The 25,306-nt window shown below is 39.6% G+C and overlaps 1 protein-coding gene across 2 annotated transcripts in view; it reads right to left on the reverse strand.

Annotated features, from left to right (window-relative positions):
- Positions 1–560: 560 nt before the first annotated feature.
- slc2a8 (solute carrier family 2 member 8) overlaps positions 561–25,306 on the reverse strand; it is a 30,864-nt gene continuing 6,118 nt past the window's right edge. The window contains exons 2-10 of one of the 2 annotated variants that reach the window (XM_068012412.1): positions 18,457–18,619; positions 17,589–17,795; positions 14,587–14,686; positions 13,312–13,523; positions 11,972–12,121; positions 9,060–9,168; positions 7,991–8,167; positions 6,142–6,287; positions 561–4,349 (exon numbers count right to left, since the gene is read on the reverse strand). In XM_068012412.1, the coding sequence (XP_067868513.1) occupies positions 4,209–4,349; positions 6,142–6,287; positions 7,991–8,167; positions 9,060–9,168; positions 11,972–12,121; positions 13,312–13,523; positions 14,587–14,686; positions 17,589–17,795; positions 18,457–18,619 (1,405 nt within the window). In that variant the 3' untranslated portion in view covers positions 561–4,208. The remainder of the gene's footprint in view (positions 4,350–6,141; positions 6,288–7,990; positions 8,168–9,059; positions 9,169–11,971; positions 12,122–13,311; positions 13,524–14,586; positions 14,687–17,588; positions 17,796–18,456; positions 18,620–25,306) is intronic. The other variant, XM_068012413.1, reaches the window with a different exon arrangement.

Below are 25,306 nucleotides of genomic sequence, written 5' to 3' on the forward strand. Positions count from 1 at the left end.
GTATGGGTCAAGCAGCCATTCCTGCATTGGTTAAAAAAAATTATCAAGTTTAACCAAAAAAATTCATGTCTACAGTCAATAACTCCTTCACTTTGCTGAAGGCTTTTTGGCTGTAGAAGATGATTACTGAGGTTTATTTAATATTATTGCGAGTGTCACAAAACACACTTTTAAAAAGACTGGGTTGACCTCTATGCAGTTGTTTTCCTACATTTTAAATTTGCTAGCCATCCTGCAAATAATGTGACCTAGCCTATTTTCCAGAGATGCTCCCTTTTTCTAACCTCAAGAAAATGGCCTACTGCATTGTACGGAGAGTTGAAGTGAAGCTCAAAGTTAAGTTGTTCAACTAAAAGAATAAAATCCCTGTAAAAATATACTGCAGAGATTGGGTGTTTTCTTCGTCAATAAGTTGCCAAAAAACCTTGGTTTGTGGAGAATACCTGCTCAAAGGTTCCATCAGTAACCATCATTCTTCTCTCTAGATTTGTTAAAATCTAAACACTTTTTACTGAGCAAGTTAATATTTTTATGGTACAAATAGGACAGAACTGATGTAGTGCTATTACAGAATTATTTATTAACATATCTTTCTATATGGTTAGGTTACAGGTGACATTTGGTAACTTGACCAGTTCCACTTCCAACACTTGAGATCCATCAAATAAGAGAACAAAGTTCAGTTTGAAGACTACAAATTCACACAAAAAAAGACTTTACAAGGTGTTTTTTAAAAGCATTGCTTCTACAGCAAAGAGAGTATTTCATTTTGCACAGGGGCTATAGCTGATGAGAGCACAGCTGTTTGTATGCAAAACTGCAAAGTGCAAAAGAAAGTAGCTGGTACAGCAAGCTGGAAACAGCGAAAGTAGGGCAAGCAGCAGAAACAAAGACATTCTCTAGCAATATAGCATTAATGTTGACAGCTTGGAAAATCTCACAGCTGATTGCATGAGTTGGTGAGCACTGATGCACAATGGTATGAGCATCAACATAATCTCTTGTGAAGTGACAGCAGAAATATGAACAGTAGTAGTCTGTTTATCCAAGACAGGCTACTTGGATCTGTGAAACGTGAAATGAAGCTTACCTCAGAAATGGATTTCCTATTTAATTAGAATTGTTACCTTTGAGTGTAAAGGACCACCAGATCCCATCGTGCCTTAATTTATTAAATTTAATTAAATATTTTTCCATATTTATAACACATTAAGAATAAAAAGTTGAAGGGAATAATACAATTGGAAATTGGATACTTGCTTTTGTATCCTTTGGCAGCATCAAGTACATTACCAGCTGGTTTGGGCCAGTTCATGGAGAACACCCAGGGTTTAAAAGGTTAATGAACAAAGCTTCAACAAACCATTTGTTTTGTATCAATGAACAGACAACTATTTACAGAAGAGTAGCTGAACCATACCAATAAGGCAATAAATAGACTCTACAAGATGATTACAACCATTTATTAGACACATATCTTCCTGAACTTCATCTTTACCTACTTTTAGATCCACGTTACCAGCCCAGAATGTGGGAAAGCATATGTAGAGCAGCATATGTAGAGCACTGCTGCCAATACAGCATCGCCTGGAGTATTAGACTTCAGTGCTGACTTGGATTTCATGTTGAAGTCTTGGGATGGGATCTACAAATGTCTTCAACTTTCTCTTGCCAAGGTGTTCATCTATTGCCTCTTCTTTAGATTTGATGCAGGGATATTTAATCAAATATTAGAAATGAAGTGAGAATGCTGAACTAAACTTTTAATTGGAATACTCACTGTTGGGACAGCCAAAGGTCACCGACTTATTGTCCTCTGGCAAGATTGCTTCATAAAATAGAGGTAATTTTTTTTTTTTTTTTTAAAACATATCTGCATCTATGCACAAGCAAATGATTTCTTTATTGGGGGGCCAATTGCACAGAGAAACTGAGGTTTCGATTTTTGTTTTGTGACTTTAGTGAGGCTAAGGCTGAATTAGGGTCTTGAGTGAGAAAATGTTGTTCTTGGACTGCATGGCAATTGCATAGTATATGACATAACTAGGGAATTTAATTTATTCTAATTGAAGCTGTTAATTTTATGTATTCTGAGTGATGGGACAGACAATTCATTAGATAACTTTGTAGTTTCCATCAAAGGACTAATTCCAATGACTTGTCACTTTCATAATTTTTTGAGGTACCATTACATAATCTGTTTTATGATAGTTGCTTGAAAAAAATCCCTGCAACATTAAATTGTTAGCATTTAATTTAAAACTGGCCCAAGTTTTTCATCAAAAACATCAGTAATGAGGCTCATTAATAAACTCCCTATAAAACAAATAAGTAACAGTACATTTATGGTTATGCCATTTCTCTGTGCCTTACCCAACTTCCCAACTACCAAATCCTTGTTGAGTCATATATTTAGGATCAAAGCTCCTTTCCCTACCTCACCATGGGCAGTGGTGAGTGAGGTGTGAATGACGCAGGGCTCAGTGTCTGTGTAACTCGCGCTTCCTTCTCAACATATCTATCCAGTTCTTTCTAAAATCGACCATAAATCACCTAATTTTTCTGAGTGTCTATTCACATGACCACTATCTTTGGGGGAACAAAAGAAGCTTCCTAATCTCCAACCTTGCATATGCACTTTCCATCTAACCCAAGCTCACTCTCTTCTCCTTGGAAAATAGTTGCCACTTGAGCCTTTCTACCCAACTTGAAATTGATGGCAAGGGTTATTCCATCAAAGCATAACATTACTTTTGTATGTAGAAAAAAAAAGTGCAAACTCAAATCCTAACTTGGCAACTGTGTTGTTTCATTATCTGCTTGGATCGGGAAAAAAGTTTAATGCAGTGGATTATGTATACAATAACCTAGATTCCATTATATTCAGTTTATTACAATATTGGTGAAAAGTACAACACAATTAATTTAACAAAATTGAGAAATACTTTACAACCCACATTTTGAAGAACAAAGTAAACATGAATCAACAATGTTGCTATGCTTTGCTGACATTATTCAGCGAGGTAGTGTGTTAAATCTGATTCAAAATGGAAAATACAAGTGTGTAATCTGTTAAAGCAATATATCAAAACAACAAGGGATACAACCGTTATCAACTCTGCTTTCAACTTAAAATAGCACGATTAAAAGTTTACCAATTTCTGGATGCTGCAATTTTTAGTTTCAATCTGTTATAGGGTTGTATTGAGTGGGTATCAAACTGCAAAGCCAAACATAGCTTGATACTATGTTTTTCAAATACTTTACAATACAGTGAAACTTCTTTATGGTTACTTCCTGTTCATTTTCATCCACTGGTCAGGAATAATTTTAAAAATTGTCACTTACTATGAACCCTGCATTTTAAAGATCGTTTCTGTCCTTTAAGTCACCCAATCCTGGCACCATTCCCTAACAAGGAAAGCAATTTGCTCTAAATTTGTCTCTAGCTGCTGCACTGCAGAATCTGTTCTACACGTTCTTAGACCTTGCCCTTGGCACTGCCCCCCCACTTATGGGAATACCTAACGACTTTGTGCTCCAAAAGTAGAAATGCTTAATCTGCCCAATACTACATTGCTGTAAGCAATTTTTTAGAGAAAAAAAAAATCAGACAATTGCCTGCATTAAGCAGTTGTTTTCCCCCCAAAAATAGGCCTTTAATGTTTCTTTTTAAAATAGTCTACGATGTAGTGCAAGCACAATGGGGGTCATTTTGACTTTGGACAATAGCAAATTGGGAGATGCAAAATGGGCTTCCTATTTGCCAGCTCCCAGTTTACACTGCCCAGTCAAAATTAACTCCAAAAATGTTTGTATATGAACTTTGTCAGATGGAATTTCTCCACCAAATCAAAAAAAATTCACCTTGATATGGCAAGTGCAGACAATTGTCAAGACAAACTAGTAGGTAAAAGATGACTAAAACCTAATCATCAAAGTACTCTCTTCACTTGGGTCCAATCTTTAGCTTCCATGTAGCAGATCTTCTCCTTATCCTAGAATTTTTGCTTCATGTTATGGGGAGCGAGGGGAAGTTAGGTGGTGGACTGATGAAAGGAAATGAACAATGGAGATATGATATTGAAAGCTGCAATATCAATGAGGGCCCAGGTGTCTTACCATTTAAAAAGATCTGCGTACAACAATCACAGATTTACAAGACTGAATAAAAATAGCTTTAAAAACAAGTAACAGTTTGCCTGCCCTTAAGCAGTTGCCTTAAAATGGGCTTCAATTTGTTCCAGTGTTTTCCCTTTTGTTTCAGGAACAAAGAAAATCGTGAAGAGCAGATTCATGAAACAGAAACTTGAAAAGAGCCAGAAGGTCCCATATTGAGTAATGTTTTCCTGAAACAAAAATGAAGTTTGTGACTTTGCAGTAAAATCACACAGGTATGTAAATATTTAAAGGAATACCCTAAAGTTTCTGTACAAGATGAACAAGTGCATAAAATGATTTCATATTGGACATGACCTTTATTAATAGAAAATGGTAAATTTTCTTCCTTTTCTTTAAATGTAGCAGTGATATCAAACTTGAAACAAGTCAAATGCATTCTATTTGAAACAGCTGCTGACTTACCGTCTATGTTTTAACAAACTGGTCAATAGTTTTATCACTTGCCAAAGTTTAAAACATTAAATGCAATCAGTAAACAGAGGTACAAATCCAACTGTAACCTTTTCAATTCTGGAAAAAAAGTCTTCCTTCATTATTAATATTTAAGTTTAAAAATCCTGAATCTACACAAACTGCTACATTTTTCTTCAGACTATTTATTTAAATAACTTCATGGTAATGCATACCAGAATTTACATTTATAATATCGAATGAACTTTCAACAACAAAGGAAGAGACAGTTGCTTGGTAGTACAGAACTTGAGTATTTCTGAAAAAAGGAGACATGCCGAACGTGCACTCATCAGGAGAGACACAAAGAATGTCAAATTTCAAAGGGAGCAACCATTTATACTGCATGAGAAAAGGGTGCTGATTAGTTGGCAAATCAACACTGGTTGAGGCAGTGCCATGGAGAATGCACCAGGGAAAAGGCACAATGCCTGGACATGTTCCTTTTGCCTGTAGAGGACAGGTACCTGCATATGAATATATGTAGCTTCTAGCAAGCATAAGTGAGCCACATTGCAAGCCTGACTGAATTTTAAATTGGTCAGTGTAATTCTTAGCACACTTGGGATTGTTTAGCAAGTGCTGTCCAATCGTGGAATCACATATAATGTTAGACATTGAGTTCTCAGTTTTGCCAGACGGGCTGGTTGAGTAGTTAGTACTCTGCCTATTGCGAACAGCCGAAGGGACATGCTGTTTGATACGATTCACCAGTTGTACAGTCTACGTACCAGGCATCACACCAGCACTGGAATTCATATACTACAATACTCATTTGTATGGTAAGCAGAACATCTTTTTGGCTTAACGACAGCATCCTTTTAGTGGAAAATACTTGTGCTGCTACTGCATAATAGCAGTGTGAAACGGCTAGCTTCACCTGTCGCTCAAATTGTTGCTCCCTTTGAAATTCGGCATTCTTGCGTCTGTCCTGACTTCTTTTTCAGCAAAGGAAGAAATGCAGATTGGATAACTGAAGGCATTCTTTAAAGATTTTAAACGAATGGAAAATATTAGTTTTACTGGAATTTAAAATACTTGAGATTTAGTTTGTTCAGATTAATATGTTAAGAAAAAAAAAAATCTTTTTGCCATTGTGGAATTATCCTTGGCGTTTCCTTCCTTTGGTGCTTTCCTTAAAATTTCTTAAGCACTCCACCTTTCTTGTGTCTCCATTTCTACTTATTTTATCCTGACTCAAGCCCTTTAACATTCTACTGTTAAAAGTCCTGTGCAAGTGAACTCTTATTTATGGTCCATTCCTTTGTTACAATATCAAACAAACTCAAATGTATACCTACTCCAGACTTACTATCTAGTTTTGGTGGGTTAAAAACTATATCTGCCCTAGTTCTCTTTCATACCTTATGTTCAGAAGCAGTTAATAATCCCCTGTATGGAATTTAGATACTTTCAAACTGCCTTGTCAATTCAATGTTATTAAAATTCTTGTTTACGACACTATTTAACTTTGGACAGTCACACAATAATAGAAAATGTAATACTTACAACAAGATCTTGGAACTCCTTGGTTACCAGAAATGCAGTTAACCAGTTCGCTATGACACATGCTCCACTTGCTAGGCCTCTAGCCCTGACTGGAAATATCTCTGACATCACCAACCATGGAATAGGACCACACCCAAGTGCAAAACCTGAGATGAATCATTTAGGCTTATTAATGAATGTTGCTTCTTATAAAGATGGTAAAAATAATTTTTTGTTCCAATTTTCAATAGTTCATATTCCTAATATACATTTAATCTTTTCCTTGAGATATTGACCATTTGCTGTTGGTGTTGAGCCAGACCTCATCCACAAGTCTAGAACTAGGGGGCAGAGTCCCAAGATAAAGGTTCAGCCACTTGAGACGGAGATACACAGAAATTTTTTCACTCGAGGGTTATAAATCTCTGGAATTCTCTATCCGAGGCACAGTTGCATAGAGGTTATATTACTGGTAATATAGCAATCCAGAAGCCTGGATTAAAAAATCTGGAGAAACTAGTTCAAATCTCACCACAACAGCTGGAGAATTTAAATTCAATAAATTAGATAAAATTTGGAATAAAAAGCTAGTATCGGTGTCCATGAAACTATCAGATTGTCAAAAAAACTCATCTGGTTCATTAATGCCCTTTAGGGAAAGAAATCTGCCAGGTCTGGTGTGTGAGTCTCAAGACCCACAGCAATATGGCCGATTCATATTTGCCCTCTGAAATGGTCTAGCAACAGTTGTTTTCACCACCACCTTCTCAAGGGCAATTGGGGATAGTGAATAAATGCTGGCCTGATCAGTGACGTCACATCCTGGGAATGAATAAAAAAAAAAGGGCTGTGGATGTACAGTTGTTGTGTATATTCAAGGCTGAGATCGACAGGTTTTTAGGCTCTACGGGGATCGGGCGGGCAAGTGGAGTTGAAGATGATCAGTAATGGTCTTATTCAATGGCGGAACAGGCTCAGGAGGCCGTATGGTCTATTTTTGCTCCTCCTTCTTCTGTTCTTTGCATCTGCTGTTAATCACTCCAAATCACCTTCCAAGAGATGCATCATAACTACCCAGCACCAATGTCACTGCTTAAATATTTGCCCAAAGCTCAGTGACAGGGAACTCAGCGTATGGAGGTGATTGAACCTGACTCCACATGTGCATTTTGCTAATGTGGCACCATATTGGTTCCATTGAAACTTTTCCCTCAATACTCCTGTTAGAGCCACGATTTCTAGTCAAGGTAGTTAGGAAGGAACTAAAACGTCAAACCCACATCTGATGGCACAATGAAAACAGGTACCCATTAGTTATCCAGGGATGAGATGCAGGTTTATGAAAACAAGATCCACCTAAGGCTAGGGTACACTTATCCAGTTTTAAAGTCAAATTGCTAACTGCTTTCAAAAGGATGTTTATTTGAGGCACATAGATCGAGAAGGTCTCAGGTTTCACGGCCTTGGTCTGTGGTGAGTTAGCTGATATTTGGGGTCCACAGTAGGGGATGCTTCAGTTTGTTTCAGCAATGAAGCAGAGGTGTTCAGCTATTGTTTCGGCTTCTGCTTGCCATCCAGCAATCACTACTGAAAATTGTGTACGAGGATATCAAGACAGCAAAGAATCAGGTTTAATTTTGATCTCTCTTGCAGTCAAGCAATCCGCTACTACTCACGATCAAGACTTACACATGAATAAAAAGGCCAGTTTAGGAGGGTTATGACACGCTGATCAGTCTTCTGGAGCAGAGTGAAGTGGAGCGGATATTACCAGCAACCTTTTGAGCACTGAACTTGGAAAACAGCTTCTTCCCCACTCCCAAAAAATATCTAGAACTTCTAAAAGACTTATTTGCAGTGTAAAATTTACCTGCTATGAAGACAACCAGACAGACGAGAGGTAACCAAGTTGGAGCACTTATTGCCTCAGAGACCAAATTGTGAGCAGTTAAAATGTCAGTTTTATGGAGAGAGGAGTTGTTGATATGTGCTTGCCAAATTTTAAAATATACCCCAAAGACTGCTGCACTGATGGACATGATCAATGCTGTAAATAAACATAAAACAGTAAACAACTGGTTGAAAGCTCACATTACCAAGCGAGTTTTTAAGAATCACTATGGCCTGAAATTTCCATAATCCTAATTACGCTGAAATTTCTGGCAGTTTCTGCATTGGTCTTGCTGACAGGAACCTGCGCCCAGAAATCTGCTACATTGACACTGGGTGACTTTGGGCTGTGCTGCACCTAGATTTTTGGCATAAATCTACACCAGTGCATTACTGGCACAAACTGGTCTTTTGCATGGGTGGGACTATGTATGTAGTGCAAACTATCAAGGAAACTCTCAAGTAGTGATGTTTCAGTGTAGGATCAGGTTAGATGCAAACTTTCTAAAAAAAAACTGGCACTTTACTACAGTTACAGTGAAACATTCCAAGAAATTCCAGAGCTACATTTTTAAGAGATGCTAAACAATGGAGAAAATTGAATGATGAAATAAAGTCTGCAAGTGACCAACAAGCCTTAAACCCAAACTGCTCGTTTGCTATTTCATTGTTCACAAACACTTTCCTGCAACTGCTGCTCTACCTGAGGATCCAACTCTTCCACACAAATTGCTACCATATTGGTCATGGTACTATGTCACCTACACTTTTATTGCCAACAAGTCCACATGTGGCAAGAAAAAGCAAACTACTAAATTAATCCCATGGCCTGCAAGTTGAGGCACACACTGGTTTAACATGGGCAATGAACAGGAAGTCTTGAACAGTTAGCACTCGAGAAAAAGATAGGAGAATTAATGTTTCTTGTGGGTGAAGCATCAGTGGTCTCTGATCATTCAGAAACCTTTTAAATATTATACACAAGTTTAAAAAAAATGTTTATGCAAATGAATAAACTGAAGAGGCTTTTTTCATATAAAGAGGCTCACCTGATATTGCCAGGAGAAGTTTTCTCCCTGCTTTGTCCATGATGAGAGCTGCCACAGCTGTGAAAACTACCTGAACACCACCAACTATTACCGTGCCCTCACTACTGTTCTGAAAGAGAATGGGCAGGAACAATGTATTAGTTCCATTCTACGGAAAAAGATTTTTAAAACCACCTAGAAGTGACTGTAAACATCGCCATTCAATCTCCCATAGTTAAATTATTGTAACTCCCAAGGTCATTTACAATAGTTGGTTACTCTTTATGACTCAGCAGATGCTGATCTGAAAACCAGGCTAAATCATACTTCTTTCATCCCCCACTCAAAAATATACTTAAGAGTTAGATGCTAACCAAAATCCTAACCTGTTTTACTAGAGGGGATAAATAAGTTTGTACACCAAGCAAGAACTGACAGTTAGGTGCTTAAAAGCAAATCAGGTTCTAAGAGTGGTTAGGAGGTCGTTGTGGGGGTGGTGGAGGGGAGGGAGATGCTGGTGGGGACGAAGACACTGCTTCATTGTTTAGAAAAGTATTTTGCCTAGAACCTTAATACTTTCTTGGAGTTGAAATTGGAGATTGGAGATAGGAAGGGGCGAGGCCGTGGAGGGATTTGAAAACAAGGATGAACATTTAAAAAAAAACGAGGCATTGCTTAACTGGGAGCCAAAGTAGGTCAGCAAGCATGGGGTGATGGGTGTAAAGGCCAGCTCAGGGCTGCAAATTAAATCTGACCTGAGCCCGACAGAACTACATCCGACCCCGACCCAGCCAGAGTCCTTCCATTTTTTCCCGCGCCTAACCTGACCATAAGTTAACCTACCTTACGTTTTTCACTTGTTGCTGATCTGCACAAGCTTAAAACAACAAAGCCAACTTTCAAGCCCAAAAAGTAAATCGACAGTGGAGCCACTTACCTGAGGTTGTGATGGAGCGCGTCTGACCCGGCTCGACCTGAACCAAAATGTGCAACCCGACCCCACCTGAACCAGACACATGCCACGGGTTCGGGTCGGGTAGCCAGTCTTTAGATGGGTGAAGTTTTGGATAATCAAGTTTATGGAGGGTAGAACGAGGAAGGTCGGCCAAGAGCGCATTGGAATAGTCAAGTCGAGAATAAACAAAAGCATGAATGAAGGTTTCAGCTTCTGATCAGCTTAGGCAGAGGCAAAGCAGAGTGACTGGAAATAAGTTGGCTTGGCGATGGTGCGGATGTGCGATTGGAAGCTCACCTTGGGGTAAATATGACGCCAAGTCTGCTAATAGGCCGGGTCAACCCAAGACTGTTGCCAGGGAGAGGGATGGAGCCAGTGGTCAGGGAACAGAGTTTGTAGCAGGGACCAAAGACACTTGCTGCAGTCTTCCGAATATTTAGCTGGAGGAAATTTTTGCTTATCCAGTATTAGATGTCAGACAAGCAGGGCAGGATCTTATGGGCCCCCCGAGGCAGGGGGGTCCCACAGATTTGCGACGGGTGGCGGGTGCGAACGGCCAGTCAGCAAATAATTTTGCCGGGGACGGGATAGGCTGATGACAGCCTCCCTGCCCAGAGGCCAATTGAGGCCCTTAAGTAGCCATTAATAAGTCTTGAGGCGAATGTCCCTCTTCCGTGGGCCATCTGTGGCCCACGGAGGACCCCTGCCAGCAAATTCTCCACATCCATGGACACCTCTCCCCCTGGACTTCACATCTATCCCCCACCCTTCCAGACTGGTCCTAACAACCCCGCCTCACTTACCTGTGGTCTGGGGTCCCAGCACTGGGCCTGGGTCCAAGGCCTCTGCAGGACCGGCAGTAGCCACCGCTCCCAGTACTGCTGAACTGATGGGCCAGCAGCTCTTGGAGGCGGGATCCCCGTCTTCAAAGAGACAGAGATCCTGGCGCCTGAAATTTCACTTCTGGAACAGAGGATCACACCAGAGGGTGCGAAAAGGGAGAGACGGGGTCCCCCACCCACCTTTTTGGCCCAGCGCCAGGAGACCCGCCGCCTTCACAAGATCCCGGCCACAGTGTCACCATTTAGAGACAGTGGAGGAATCAAGAGAGGTGGTGGTGAGTTACAGCTGAGTATGGTCAGTCTACGTGAGAAAATGTATTTTTGGATGATGTCACTGAGGGGCAGCGGATCAGAAATAGCAGAGAGTCAAGGAGAGATTCTTGGGGGACACCAGAGGTAATGGATCAGGAAGAAAAAGCAATGCAGGTGATTCTCTGACTACAATCAGATAGACAAGAATGGAACCAGATGAGTGCAGTCCCACCCAGATGGTCAATGGCGGAGAGGCAGCGGAGGAAGATGGTGTGATCAACCATGTAAAAAGGCTGCAGTCAGGTAGTTAAGGAAATTATGTTGAAGGTTATTGTGGGAAAAATTTGCAAATGTGAAAATTACATTGAATGCTTTTTTAATTAAACTAAAATCTCATTCTTGCTGGAAAAGCTAAATTACTTTATTGAAATTGATAATAAGAAACAAAGGTTGTAACCAACTACACAGAAGTCAATGTGCATAAGAGACGCCTTTGTAATTGATGCCTATGGTGATGGAAAATGGTTAGTGCCATTTGCCCCATTTTAGGTGGGTTTCCCAGGATAAGCAGGAAATGTCCTTTTGGTTTTTAATGCATCATTTAATCATGAGTCATCTTGACTCTCATGCACATTTTTGATGTTTAGTTGCTAACCTGCCTGTGCCTTTAAAGCCACTGATCTATCTAACGAGACAAATCCAGGAAACTGTAGCTACTTATCAGCCACTCAGGTCAAACAACAACAATCTGCATTTATGGGGCAATGACTGGATTTCTTATAAGCACTAACCTTTATAATAAAACAGTTATGATAGATAATTACTGAACACAACATTTCATATAAAATATGAACATATTGCCTCTGAATTTGCAACTTTATTACCTCAAAATTTGCTTGTTCAAAGATGGTTTCTGCATAAAACATAACTGCATTGATTCCACTTAACTGCTGAAATAGCATCAGAAATATTCCAATAAGAACAGGCTTGTAAATTGCTGGATTTTTTAGCTCTGAAAGTGAAAATTTGGTATCCTATAAACAAAGCAAAAAAGGCATGATCAGTTGAAATACAAGGGACCAAACTACAGCCATTAACTGTTGCAGTATCTTACTCTAACAGCAGCCTGGAATTTGCAGAGCTTCTGATGGCGAACTAGCAGCATTATCCCTCCGAATCTGACCCCAAAAGGTAAGGATTTAACGCAAGCGCAGGTGAACACAGAAATCCTGAAATTATGGTCTGTCATTCACTGCTCCATCACATACTGTGTTGCTCGCACCTACCATCCCCCAAAACCCGGTCCACCACCCCACCACCGGCGTCCTATAGCCCCCACCACCACCCTCCCCCTCCTCTACCCCGGCTCCCCCGCCCCCACCTGCAATCAGCAAAATCAAGTGATCTGGCAGGAATGTCCGCTCTCATACCACTGTTATAAACTTCTAAAGTTAGGCCTTGCTAAATGACGTGAAATTGGGTTTTAAAACAGCAATCGGAGTAATAACTACTACTGAACAGTTGATCTGGCCCTGAAACATATGTGGAAGGTGATTATAACTATTGCCATTATGGTTTATTACTAGATTTTTTTCAAATTAGTATTTAATTAAACAAAGCTTTTTCATGAAATTTCAGCTTCTACCTTCACCCCATGTGAATGCCCTTTTTTTTTTATACACAGTAAGTTATTTGATTATTAGTGCTTTTCTTTTCCTGGTTGGCTGTCCGAGAGAATTAAAAAAAAAATGTGTTTGGCTGCTTGGGCAGCTTGATGACATAACTGCAACTCTATGCTGGGAAACACCATTAAACAAGGAGTTATAATTCTTGCCAGAGATCGCTACATCTCAGTGAGACTTTGAGTTTAGTGGTGAGCATCCTTGCTTCACTACTGACTGCAATATCGGAGCCACTGTTACTATATCCATAATTTACAAAACCAAGACTACAAACTATGTGCAGGTAATTTAATTCATTACTATATTTGATTACGGTTAAAACACTAGGTCATCTGGCTTTTCATTCAAGTGTAACAAACTGCCATTTGCTAATTGTTTCATAGCCCACTTGATATGTTGTCTATTTTTAAAAGAGCTTGAAGTTGTTCACAGTAAGTACCTGTTCAAAAGGGTGGGTGAGGGAGCAAAGCAGTTTGAATTTCAAGGCTCAAAGTATATACGATATTCCACTTAAAGATTCAGTTCTGGCTCAATACTATTACCTGTTCATCACAACTTGCTTCAATTTGCCTACATTCCCATTCAGAATCCACTTCAGGTCCTCTAAGCCACGCTAGGACCTGTAATGCTTCAGCACATTTGTTTACACTCAGCAGGTACCTTGGAGTTTCTGGCATAAAGCACATTAGTGCAACCATGATGGTTGGTGGCAAGGACGATACCACAGCGAGCCAATACCAGGGTAAAACCATTCCTGATAACATGAAACAAACTTTAATGTAACCTTCAAGTAATTTAGCTGAGCTACTGCAATGCATTATGATTTTAAACAGAATTGGAGTTAGATCAGATTCAACATGCAATCTTCAATAATACAGCCATTTCTAACTGTTAAATGGGAGCCCTGTTCTCTTGCAGTTTGCAGCCTGTTTTCCTGAGTCTTGGTAATTGTTGCTGGTCTAGCTGTGCCTAGTACAGTGTTAGCAACACAGTCTAGGTACAACTGCCTGATAGATAACGTGCATGACCCCATACTGTACAAATTGTGCGTGTTGTGATGTTATTAATTGATGACCTCATTGTACATTATGTTCTATGTATTTGGTGGTTAATTTATCAGTTACTCTGTGCATACACTTCCCCTTTCCTGAAAATGCACAGGCAGATCAATGGCCTGATTTGTAAGTAGGCTCAGGAGAGTAACACTTCTAAGCTGCTCTTCAAAAAGCCATAAGGCTTGTATTAAAACCAAAATGGATTTGAGCAAATAAGTCTTAACCCAGGCTGGTTCAATGTGGGTTCAAATCCATCCCAGCAAAACATGCCATTTAAATGCAAGATCAAATCTCTTCTATTGCAACCATGTTCCTCCACCCAGACAATATTCCCTGCCTATGCTGTTTATCGTCACAGCAGGGATGATCAAGGGCAGGAATTCTGCCTGATTTCCAGAAGACTAATTGGCGAGTTTGAATGTAGCATGACATTTTTGGAAGCAGAGTGGCTACACAATCAGCACTTTCAAATTAGGTCATGCCAACTGAAGCCATCAAAGCAATACTGTAAATAAACTGCAGGAAAAGCCATTACCATTACAAGTTTTGCATATCGTAATGCTCTTTACAAGGGGATAGCAGAAAATTGAGTAAGTGACAAATTGTCAGGTGGAAAAGGAAAGGCTAAAGATGTAGACTTGAAAAGACTAAGATGGGGAGAGAAGTAGCAAGATAGGTGTGACAGGGGAATGTACAATAAAATAGAACAATAGCTTGGCCTTTTAACAACCCATCAATCTTAAATAAAAACTCCACTCATACCACCAACATATGCACCCATGATTCCGGTTACCACCATCAGCTGAACACTGGATCCTAACAGCCCTCGTACTTTAGGGTGGGCTGTTTCAGAAATGTACACCTGGAAAAGAAAATGCCCCAAAAAGAAACTAACTTTTATTTCAAAAACTTTTCAATGAAAACATTACTGCACATCAATTAAATGATATTCCAAAAACAGTGTTCTATTGTTTGAGATGAGGTTATAGTAAATGCAAATTGGAGAGGACACACCAGTTGTGTTCAAATCATCCATAGTAAAGAAAATGTCATTCTTGTGATACATTATTGTTGCTTAGTTCTCTACAATGTCTGAACTGTTGACATTGCTCAAGTGACCGTAACAAATCAGCTTTCAGGAACTCAAAATGAGAGTGGTTCTTAAAAAGTACAGTATGTGACAAATTTCTCAGCTAAGCTTGCCCTCTATTGGTTGAGCAGGATTCCTACAAACTTCATTTAGGCCAGAAAATAAGTAGATTATTTTAAAAACAGCAAGTGCTGTTATTTTTTAAATCTCTCTCTTCTCATGGAAATGTTTAGTTGAAAAGGTGCCCATTAAAGTCCAGAAAGCAGCCATTCCAGGCAAGCTGATGCCTTCTGACATTAAGTAAAGGCATTCCCATAGCACAGATCTAGTGATCCAAATTCAGTGGAGTTGGCTTGCTTACATACTAAACAATGGTCAGGTGGGCAGAATTGCTAGCATGCATCGAACTATGCTCAACATAAGACACCACCATGTGAAGATGAGAGGGGTTATTAAAAAAAAAAAGTGGGGGGGGGGGGGTAAGTAAAGAAAAATGAAATGCTGCTGCTTTAGTCTTACTCCTGTGCTGAGTAGAAAAAGTCAAATGTAGCAGAACAAAAAATGCAAGTTATTTGAAGGGATTCAGTTTTAATTCTTTTGGAAAGATTGCTCTGGCACACAGTGGAATTTACTAGTAATTTATTCTCCTTGTACTTGATATTGCAATACTTCATTCATTTGGAAAATTTGGTATATCATCCAGCTGAATATTGTGTAAAAAAAAAGCTGCAACAGAGGCCATTTTAGTTTATACACTAGGTTGTGAATAATTTTGAAATGGTCAAAGGGTTTTGAAGTTACTAAGCTGCAGACAATCCTGATTAATAACTGTGTGGTACTTTTGACCAGAACATATACTTCACATGATCACAGGTAAGCTCGGTGTTAGCTAAAATGCCCTTTTCCAGATTTAGAATAACTTTTAAACAAAACTATACAATTGATGGCTATTACCTGTTTGGTTCAAGAGAGGCATCAATAAGATTTTAATTTATAAGTGCAATCACAAAACATTAAAAAAAACATATAGTTTACCTAGTTTAACTGCATAAAAATTCAGTACTCAGGACAATTTATCTTGTCCAGAACAATTCAAAAACTAGAAGAGCTTTATTTACCAAGTTATGCAATATGCATCCAACAGCATGGTCCACTGTACTGTTGCTATATTTTGACACAAAAGCCATTCTAATGGTTAGTGTAGGCCAATCACATGTGAAATTCATAAGAAAGGAAGCAACCCTTGAGGTAATTTTAACCTATCTCACCCAGGAGAAAGGTAGTGGGGGCGTGGATTGGGCTGTACACTGGTTTTACATTGTGCCCTATTTTACCTTCCTTTGAAGTCAATTGAATAAAATTGAGCAGGGTGTAAAACTGGCATATGGAACATAACTCCCCATTCTAGGTCAGTTTACAATTGCGTCCCAGTCGTATGGTGTTTGTTAGCCAGTGTCCCTTTTTGATCAATGCGTCTATGTTTTGCTCCTTGGGCTGTCGGCCCAGACTGACTTCTAATATGACATATCTAAAATAATATGGAGATGCCACTTTGCCTGAGGCTGAAATTGTAGTACAATTGTCTACAATAAGCTACAATTTATTTACCCTGAGGGTTTCTGATGGGATGAAACTTAATCACCGCCACAACTCATTTCAACATATTTATTATTTGGCATTTTCCAAGAGACGGCAATTTAAATTTTATTTCCACTGTCGAGCTTCGAGAGAAAAGATGGGCACAGAGCAGGTCAGTTGAGGTTACAATCAGATCAGCTTCACGGGGCCGAGCGGCTTACTCCTACTCCTAGCTCATATGTATGTTTGTAGAGTAGTCAACACAATTCTGGTAATTGGTAAAATACAAGTGCTCATTACATATTGAGTGAATGTGTTAATCATTGACTTGGCCTTTTATATTGTTCTAAAAATCACACTTTAACCTTTTTTGTTCAGTGCAATTATACAGGAGATCAGCTATAGCTTATAACAGCAAATTACTTAATGTCCACTAAAAACATGGAATTTCTGCAATACATTAGCCTTTTACTTTAACCACATATGATTAACTGCTGAGTAACTAAAAAAGGTATCTTAGCAAAGTTGTCCAGTAATTAGTCTAATATAGCTCAGGTATAGTTCACAGGTTGCAAAATGGGTGTCAAGAGCAAGCATCGCAGGAGTGATCATTCTCGTATCTCAACTGCTGAAGGGGCCTGTCAGAGATAGAGGCAATGGGCCAGGTTCAGGGGAGATGTGGAAACACAAATAGTCACAGTAGTCTTTAACTGGCATCATTCTGAAATGAAATGGGTATTGGTTATAATTTACACGCTGTGGTATTGTGTCTGTTTTTGTATCTTTTCTCAGCTGTAGGCAACATTGTCTTCTTATTCCTCCCTCCAGTTTTTTGATTTTCCACAGAAGAAACATTGTACAATCACCGATCGGAAAATTGTTCAAGCAACTTATGTTCCAATTTTCTGATTTTTTTTTCTATTGGGGTAGAAAGACTAAAGCAAAGCTCATATGCAGCTCAAAAAGAGTATCCGAAATTTACTTTGAATGCTGTACTTTTACAGATTTAAAGTAGGCTGTTTTTATCAATAATTCTATAGATTTATACCTTATTATAGGAACCCGTTCTAGCTCAGTATACACACAATGTACTTACAGGCACAACAAGTGATGTTACTCCACTGGCCAATCCAGTCAATACTCGACCACCATACAGCATCCAGACGTTCTGTGCTGCAATGATCATCATAAACCCAGAGACATATGGAAAAGCGCATATCATCAGGCTCGGCTTTCTGCCAATTTTATCAACAATCCATCCTCCAATTATGCCACCCACAGCCGCTCCTATAGTAACTAAGGACTACAAAGAAGGTAGATAACTATGAAATCAATTTTACTTTCATATCATTGATAATAAACAGTTCAGATTCAATTCTTCCATTTACATTTATATCAGTTGGGCAGAAGGCACACACACCCCCCTCCCCCCACCATATACACCACACACCTCTCAATAAGGAAACCATTCATGTAATTAATTAATTGAAATTAATCCACCTTGAATTCATGCAGTTTCTACATGTGATCAAAGTGATTTAAACCTTCGTGTGAAAAGTCCGAAGTTCAGCTCCAGACCAGGGTATTCCAATACCTCAAAAAGCTGACTAACCTGGAGCATAGAGTTAGTATGATGCCACAAAGGCTGGCTGACAGAGGAAGTGGGGAAAATGGAGGAGGTAAATAAGTTGCCTAACAATTCTGTCTACAGAATATTGGACTACTAACATGCTATTCCACAATCCCATGTTAACCACCACCATAACTGCCCCAAACTCAGATGGAGCTGGGTGGGAGGAATGGAAAATTAAAGAGGGCAACCAGTCATCCAATGCCAAGATGAGCAGCAGGAAGAGTACTGATCAGTTAAGGGCAAATAAAATTGAATGTTTAAAGAATTTGCCCAACTAAACCACATGTAAAAGGTTGAACAAACATCCAATGATGAGAAAATAATTCCTTACCCCAAACCACGAAGCTTGAGTGGTATCAAGTTTCAGATATGGGTTTGAATTTGCTTCCAGTTCCGGAATGGCAGGAGAACTATAACCAAGGACAAATCCAAAACTAAGGGGCCCCAAAACAGCAGCAAACGTAGCGAGGTACAGATTCCTATTGCACACATTACTGTGAAAATACATGAAATCAGAGGCATCTTTTAATCTAAAAATGTCTGAAGATTTGAACATTTAACATTGGAATAAGTACTGTAAACCACATACATAGAGTGTAAAATTAATTGCTCACCTTTCAGAGTCAAAGCTTAAATTATTTCATGAAATGGCAAGCAGTATTTATCATACACAAAAATCTGTTATTTAAGTAGAGGAAAATTTTCATAAATAGGAACATACGTTCGCACGAGCATAGAGAACCATCAAAAGAATCAGACATGTGCAGAGGGGAAATACTACAGGTTTGGAGATGTTGGGTTAAACAGTTACTTGTAAACCGAGTGGCATTGAGTCGCTTTGTAGCTAGATTGCCTTCTAATTTCCTTTTTCAATTCATTGGAGAATGTACCACCCGTGTCTGTCCACAACTCAACCAATGTTCCTTTTGAGTCAGCCACAACGAAATACAATCGGAAGCATCCTAATGGCATTCCTTCTTGCTTGTGGGAAAGTGCCAATGTGGTGTTGTATAGTATGAATTTTTTTTAATGTGGATGTTGATATGCTACAGCTTTCAAAACTAAAGAAAAATGGATTTTAAAGTGCCCTGTGTGTAATAATAAGTCGAGTTTCAGTGAGTGAAAGATCAGTGAGGCATTGTCAGACATGCCTATTTTCCAAAATGAACTAGACTGTAGTATTCTAAATATACAAGAATATATTTTTCTGCATTCTGGTGGGAAAGATGTATATGTAAATGATAAATACTCTGATGTTAAATGTTGGAAAATGGACCAGTGTGAGGATATATATTGGATTCTGTCCTATTGAATCAGCTAATGATAAAAAGCAAAAATTATTTAAATATGCCAGAGCAAAAGATGTGTCCAAAAATACTGTTCAAGAAATTTGAATCAAAGGATGTGAAAGACTGAACGTCAAAAATAAATCTTATTCTTTTTAAGAAACAGGCATTTCTTTGAAGTGAGAGGAAAAACAAAGGAGCACTGTAATAAGATGTTATGTCTGTATAGTTACAAGTAAAGCACTTGCAATTACATGAGCATAAGGAAATTAGTTTGACCCCATGCTATTTTCACTTTATTATCTACTAAAGAAAGGATACTTAACCTTGTGACTGGAACTAAGCACATTTTAGAACTGTTTCCTGTCTTGCCATTTCAGTTGATATTTTATTTGCATCCCAAGCATGAAAATAATCTTTGTGGATAAATTAGTATTAAGATCCTGATGAAGTGCCTAACCTATCCCACAAGCAGGAATTTGTTAGCTTGTTGAAAAGTCTGTATGTAGGAGTAAAAAGGTTGAGAATGCAGTTTATTCATGGAATTTGATCACTGAGTTTAACAGAACATTTTCAGACTTTGCAGTCTACAGCTGACAGCTGCCCAGAGATTCTGCAGGCTTGTATGCGGAGACTTGTTCAAATCCAGCATGGTTTCCTTTACAGGGCAAGAAACAGCGAGGTTCTTCAACCAGATTGAAAAATCCTCACCGAACCCACAGAATTCTAAAGCATTTACAGAAAATGAAAAAGATTGGTTAAGAAACAGAAAAAGTAAAGATGTTTTTAAAATCTCCAACACTAATTGATTTATGAAGGAATGAGACTCTACACTTATAATTATATTTTCAGGGCCAGAGGGGTTGTTTGGCAGTAATTATCACCTAACATGCCGTTAAAAATTCACTTACTCCTGAATGTACCAGCCTAACTTTTTTGGCATCTTTAGTGGGCAACTTCACACCGTTGCATTGATTTCAGTGCTGAGTCGATCAGTGAAGACTGTTACCCCACTCCTCCACAGGGTGTAACAGACAACAATGTCCAGATTTGAGTGTTTAACTGCACATATGCAGATACTAGAAGTTTCGGTCAGATTTATTCCATTATAATTATTAGCCATTCAAAATCTGGGCCACAGATTTTTTTAAGCTCTGTGCATCAAATCCAAGTCAAATAAATTTATTTTCCATTTCTTACACCTGAATTATGTTTCCTCCTTATTTTTCCCATTGGGAAACAAAATTTAATTATGCAAGCTTGTTTTCACAACTTGGAGTTCCAGAACTCCCATGCATCTCCAATCTAAATAGCCTTTTATAAAAGGTCATTTTCCCCTTAAAGGCACAATTCTGAGTGCTTTGCTTGTAATGTTGCCTCACTAATGATCTAAGCAAGATTAGAATAACTTCTTTCAGCTACATCTGTCTCCTTTAGAATACAACTACTTCATAACATGCAATTTTTTTTTTTTAAAACTCCCCCCCCCCCCCAATTTCTGAGAGCACTTCCTTACAATTCTAGCCACACTATATATAGGAAGGGCGGCACAGTGGTTAGCACCGCAGCCTCACAGCTCCAGCGACCCGGGTTCAGTTCTGGGTACCGTCTGTGTGGAGTTTGCAAGTTCTCCCTGTGACTGCATGGCTTTCCGCCGGGTGCTCCGGTTTCTTCCCACAGCCAAAGACTTGCAGGTTGATAGGTAAATTGGCCATTGTAAATTGCCCCTAGTGTAGGTAGGTGGTAGGAGAATGGTGGGATGTGGTAGGGAATATGGGATTAATGTAGGATTAGTATAAATGGGTGGTTGTTGGTCAGCACAGACTCAGTGGGCCGAAGTGCCCGTTTCAGTGCTGTATCTCACTATGACTTTGATGTGATTGCACTGCAGAGGGTGCAGAGGAGATTCACCAGGATGTTGCCTGGGCTGGAGCATTTCAACTATGGAGAGAGACTGGATAGGCTAGGGTTGTTTTCCTGAGAGCAGAGAAGGCTGAGGGGGACCTGATTGAGGTACACAAAATTATGAGGGGCATAGATAGGAAGAAACTTTTTCCCTAAACGGAGGTGTCAATAAGTAGGGAGCATACATTTAAGGTAAGGGGCAGGAGGTTTAGAGGGGATTTGAGGAAAAATGTTTTCTCCCAGAGGGTGGTTGGAATCTGGAACACACTGCCTGAAGGGGTGGTAGAGGCAGGAACCCTCAACATTTAAGAAGTATTTAGATGAGCACTTGAAATGCCATAGCATACTAGGCTACGGGCCAAGTGCTAGAAAATGGGATTAGGATAGTTGCTTGATGGACATGTTGGGCCTGTTTCTGTACTCTATGACTTAAGAATTGCGATGAAGACAGCTTTAACTTCTAAGATCAACTCTTTGAACAGGAAAGGGAAATAGTTGTAGGCTGCAGTTGATTAAACTTTCAATACATTATAGGGTTGAGCAGCAGCTGTTTCAAAAAACAAATAATGTTGTTCTTGGTATACATCCTTGATTGGCTGGCTGGAAAACTCGTCCTATCAGATGTCAACTCTCAGCAGTGTAACTCATCTTCAGAATGAATTGCATGGTATGAGAAATTCAGGGGAAATGGTCAGTATTTATAACAAGTTAAAAATTCAGGAAAACATTATTGAAGGAGTCAGAATAGAATAAAGTTATGTTAAGAGTAATTTTATCATAATATTTGGGACAGTTTTATCATACTACATGAATGGAAGCTTCCAGCTGCAAATTTGCTGAAGCTACCAATAATCTAAGGGATAGGCCTGCATAAACCACATAAGGAATGTTTGATAATTCACATTTGAGCTAAAGATTTTAATCAAATACTTTAATCAACTTTGAACTAAGATATAATAATCAAACATACGCAGCACACAATCAGGAAGTGCTGACACTACACAACTCTTTTAAACAACAAACAAATTAGTGAGATTAGAGATTCTGCTAGCATGCTACAAGCAAAGAAATTGGAATACAAAACATTTTCTCACCTCCCAGCAACTCTCTTGCATTTTGAATATGAAATACTACAAAACATTAATGCATTTTGTTGTATCTGCATTTGAGTGACTCAAGATTCGAGTACAACTTAGGCACCCATGGGAGGAATCTTTTACCACCCGGTGCTAGATACTGGCTTTTGAGATGCCATATTAGTGAAATAATGGCCGGGATTTTACTTTAGGCAGATGGGTGCCGTCCACCGACTGAGAAGTTGGTGGCGAACGCGCCTCTGCTTGGCTTGGGGATCCAAACCGTATTTTGCGGGTCACCTGGCTTTAATTAGTCAGAGGCGGGATTTCCACCCGCTTGAGGTAGGAAGTCCCGCCTAATAGAGCTGCTGGCCAATAAGTGGCTGGCAGTTCTGCCCCAGCAGCGCCACCAGGAGCAGTGACCATGCTGGGACTGCACCCAGCATCGCGAAGATGTCAGAGAACCCCGGAACGCAGGTCGGTTTTTGCTGCCTCGCTGGGGTGATTGGTCAGGCCCCGGCAAGGGTGGTTGAATGGGGGGTGGCTGGGGCTTCGGATCAGCCCTCTATCGAGCACAGGGTGCCCAATCATGGGAGCCCCCCAGGTCATCAGAAAGTCGCCTGCTTTGTCAGGCGGTTTTTCTTGGGCCTAGGATGCCCATTTGCCACACGTAAAATCCCCGTGGAGGCAGGCGAAGGCCCTAAAGTGGCCATTAACTGACCACTTAAAGACCTTGATTGGCCTGGGGTGGGCCGGCCGTTTTCGCCTGCCGTCCTGTGTAAAGTGGCAGCAAAGGGGGGCATGGGTCGGGAAGGTCCCCTGGAGCCACCACCCCAACCACCATCCTGCTCTTGGGGGGGGGGAAAAGTGCAAAATTCAGCCCAACCACAGGTTTAATAAAAACATTGACTTTGTACAACTGAGAGGCATACAAATTGATTCACATCTTCGTATGAGACATTGGAGCGGGGAAAGTTGTTTCTCGATAACATTGATCAAAATTACTGACATTTTTGTAGTTATTCGATATGAGATCAGAACATAAAGCTCGTGAGCCTAAAAGATAGCCAATTGAACCACAATGAGTTGATCCAACAATGATTTGGTGCAAGTGAACAAAACTCTGAGGGAATGAGACACGTGTCCAATACTATTGTGCATTTTTTTTTTAAATTTGCAAACCCTGGAAATATAAAAGGTCTGCCAACAGCTATGAGAAAAAAATCTATTGTATTATGGAATTGGTTCTGATTAAGGGCATACAGCCACTATAACCATCATTTGTTGTTAATCTATACAGCTGCTAATAAACTTCACTATTTCAAGTTTTCTACATTTTTGCAATTTTGTTTTTTTAAGTGTTCCTTGCATTAGAAAATTGTCTCTGAATTGTCACACAGAAAAGAAATGAGGAAAAGGAGACAGTCATGTGAAACTCACCATTTTAAAACTGACCTTTAAAACATTTTCTGTGAAGCACTTTAATAAACATTCAAAACCAAAAACTTGCCTAGTTGGAGATAGTAGCTAACATAGTGGACTTGCAGTCTTTGCAACACATGATGCATTTTAACTGCTTGAAGTGACCTAAAGTAGTAACACTAATCCACAGCAAATAGGAGGATGTTATGGGGGGGAAGGAATCTGTTCTAAGTTCTCTTCCAGAGATCTGTAACAATTTAGTACAAGGATAATGAGAATCCTGAGGAGGACTAGTCGCTGATTTTCCGATAGGTAGGCACATTTTTTTTTTTACTTTTACTGGCATGCTCCCTCGCAATCACGATGTGAAGATCTTGTTATCTGTTCTTTTAACAATGAAAATGGTTTATATAAGCATCCAACTCTGAAAAGTGAGTCACATGTTGAGCCTGGAGGTTAACAGTGCATTCATTCTATGATTTAGATCTGCTAATTTAACCATTGTTCTCAGACAATCACTATTCTTTGTAGTGTTTACTGACTACCATGAAGATACCCACTGCTTCATCCTCCATATTTCAACTTGGTTTACAAATTGTTCACTGGATTGGAAATTTGCAAATGTCACTCCATTATTGAAGGGAGGGGGCAGAAATGAGGTAACTACAGACAGTCATGGACTGTCTCCCCCGTTCCTATAACTTGTTCTGCTTGATTACAAGCATCAAGAAAACAGTGGCTGTGGTGGGGAAGAGACGGTTACCCACCTCTTTCTGGAAAGTGTCTTTGCAAAGCAGGTGTGGAAAAGAGATGCAGTGGTTTTTGTCGAGGTTCATCCCAAGCAGCTCTGTGACACAGGAGTCTGTGCTCTACGGGCTGTTCCCAGGGACGCACACTGAGATAAACATCAACAGCTGCAGAAGGACTATCCATTCGGCGAAAGCCAACCTTTGGTCTGCCCGAAACTTGCTGGTCTTCCAGCTCAAAGAGCTGTCCACGACCAAATGTTGCAGACTGGCACATTCCAAGGTCCAGGACTACGTGCTGAGGGACACACTAAAGCTTGGGGCAGCCGCGGCAAAGGCTCAATGGGGAAAGACCACTGTGTAAGGTCCCCCCACCAAGGTGAACTGATGGGCTGGATCCATGGAAAACCCCTCGAACTGTAGCCAGAAAATATTTGTTTGCTGTAAAATGTACATGGCATGTAAAATGAAATGGAAGGGTTGTTAGGCAACTCACTCCTGTATTGAAGGAAACGGATCTCCTTTGCACTGTTTCTATTGTTTGACTTAGTGCTTTTTGGAACTGGTTTGTAATTTTTTTTTTTTTAAAAACAGATTTTTATGAATAAAGGATATTTTGGAAATTAAAAAAAAAAGTCAAGAAAAAGTCAAGTCGACAAAACTTTAGTCACCTTGTCTCATTACTACTGTTTGCTTGACACCCCACTGGAAGTGGTTAGCAAATTCTGCTACCTTGGGTCCACTGT

Source organism: Heterodontus francisci, chromosome 32 (assembly GCF_036365525.1).
Source record: "Heterodontus francisci isolate sHetFra1 chromosome 32, sHetFra1.hap1, whole genome shotgun sequence".
In the NCBI taxonomy this organism is placed as follows: Eukaryota; Metazoa; Chordata; class Chondrichthyes; order Heterodontiformes; family Heterodontidae; genus Heterodontus; species Heterodontus francisci.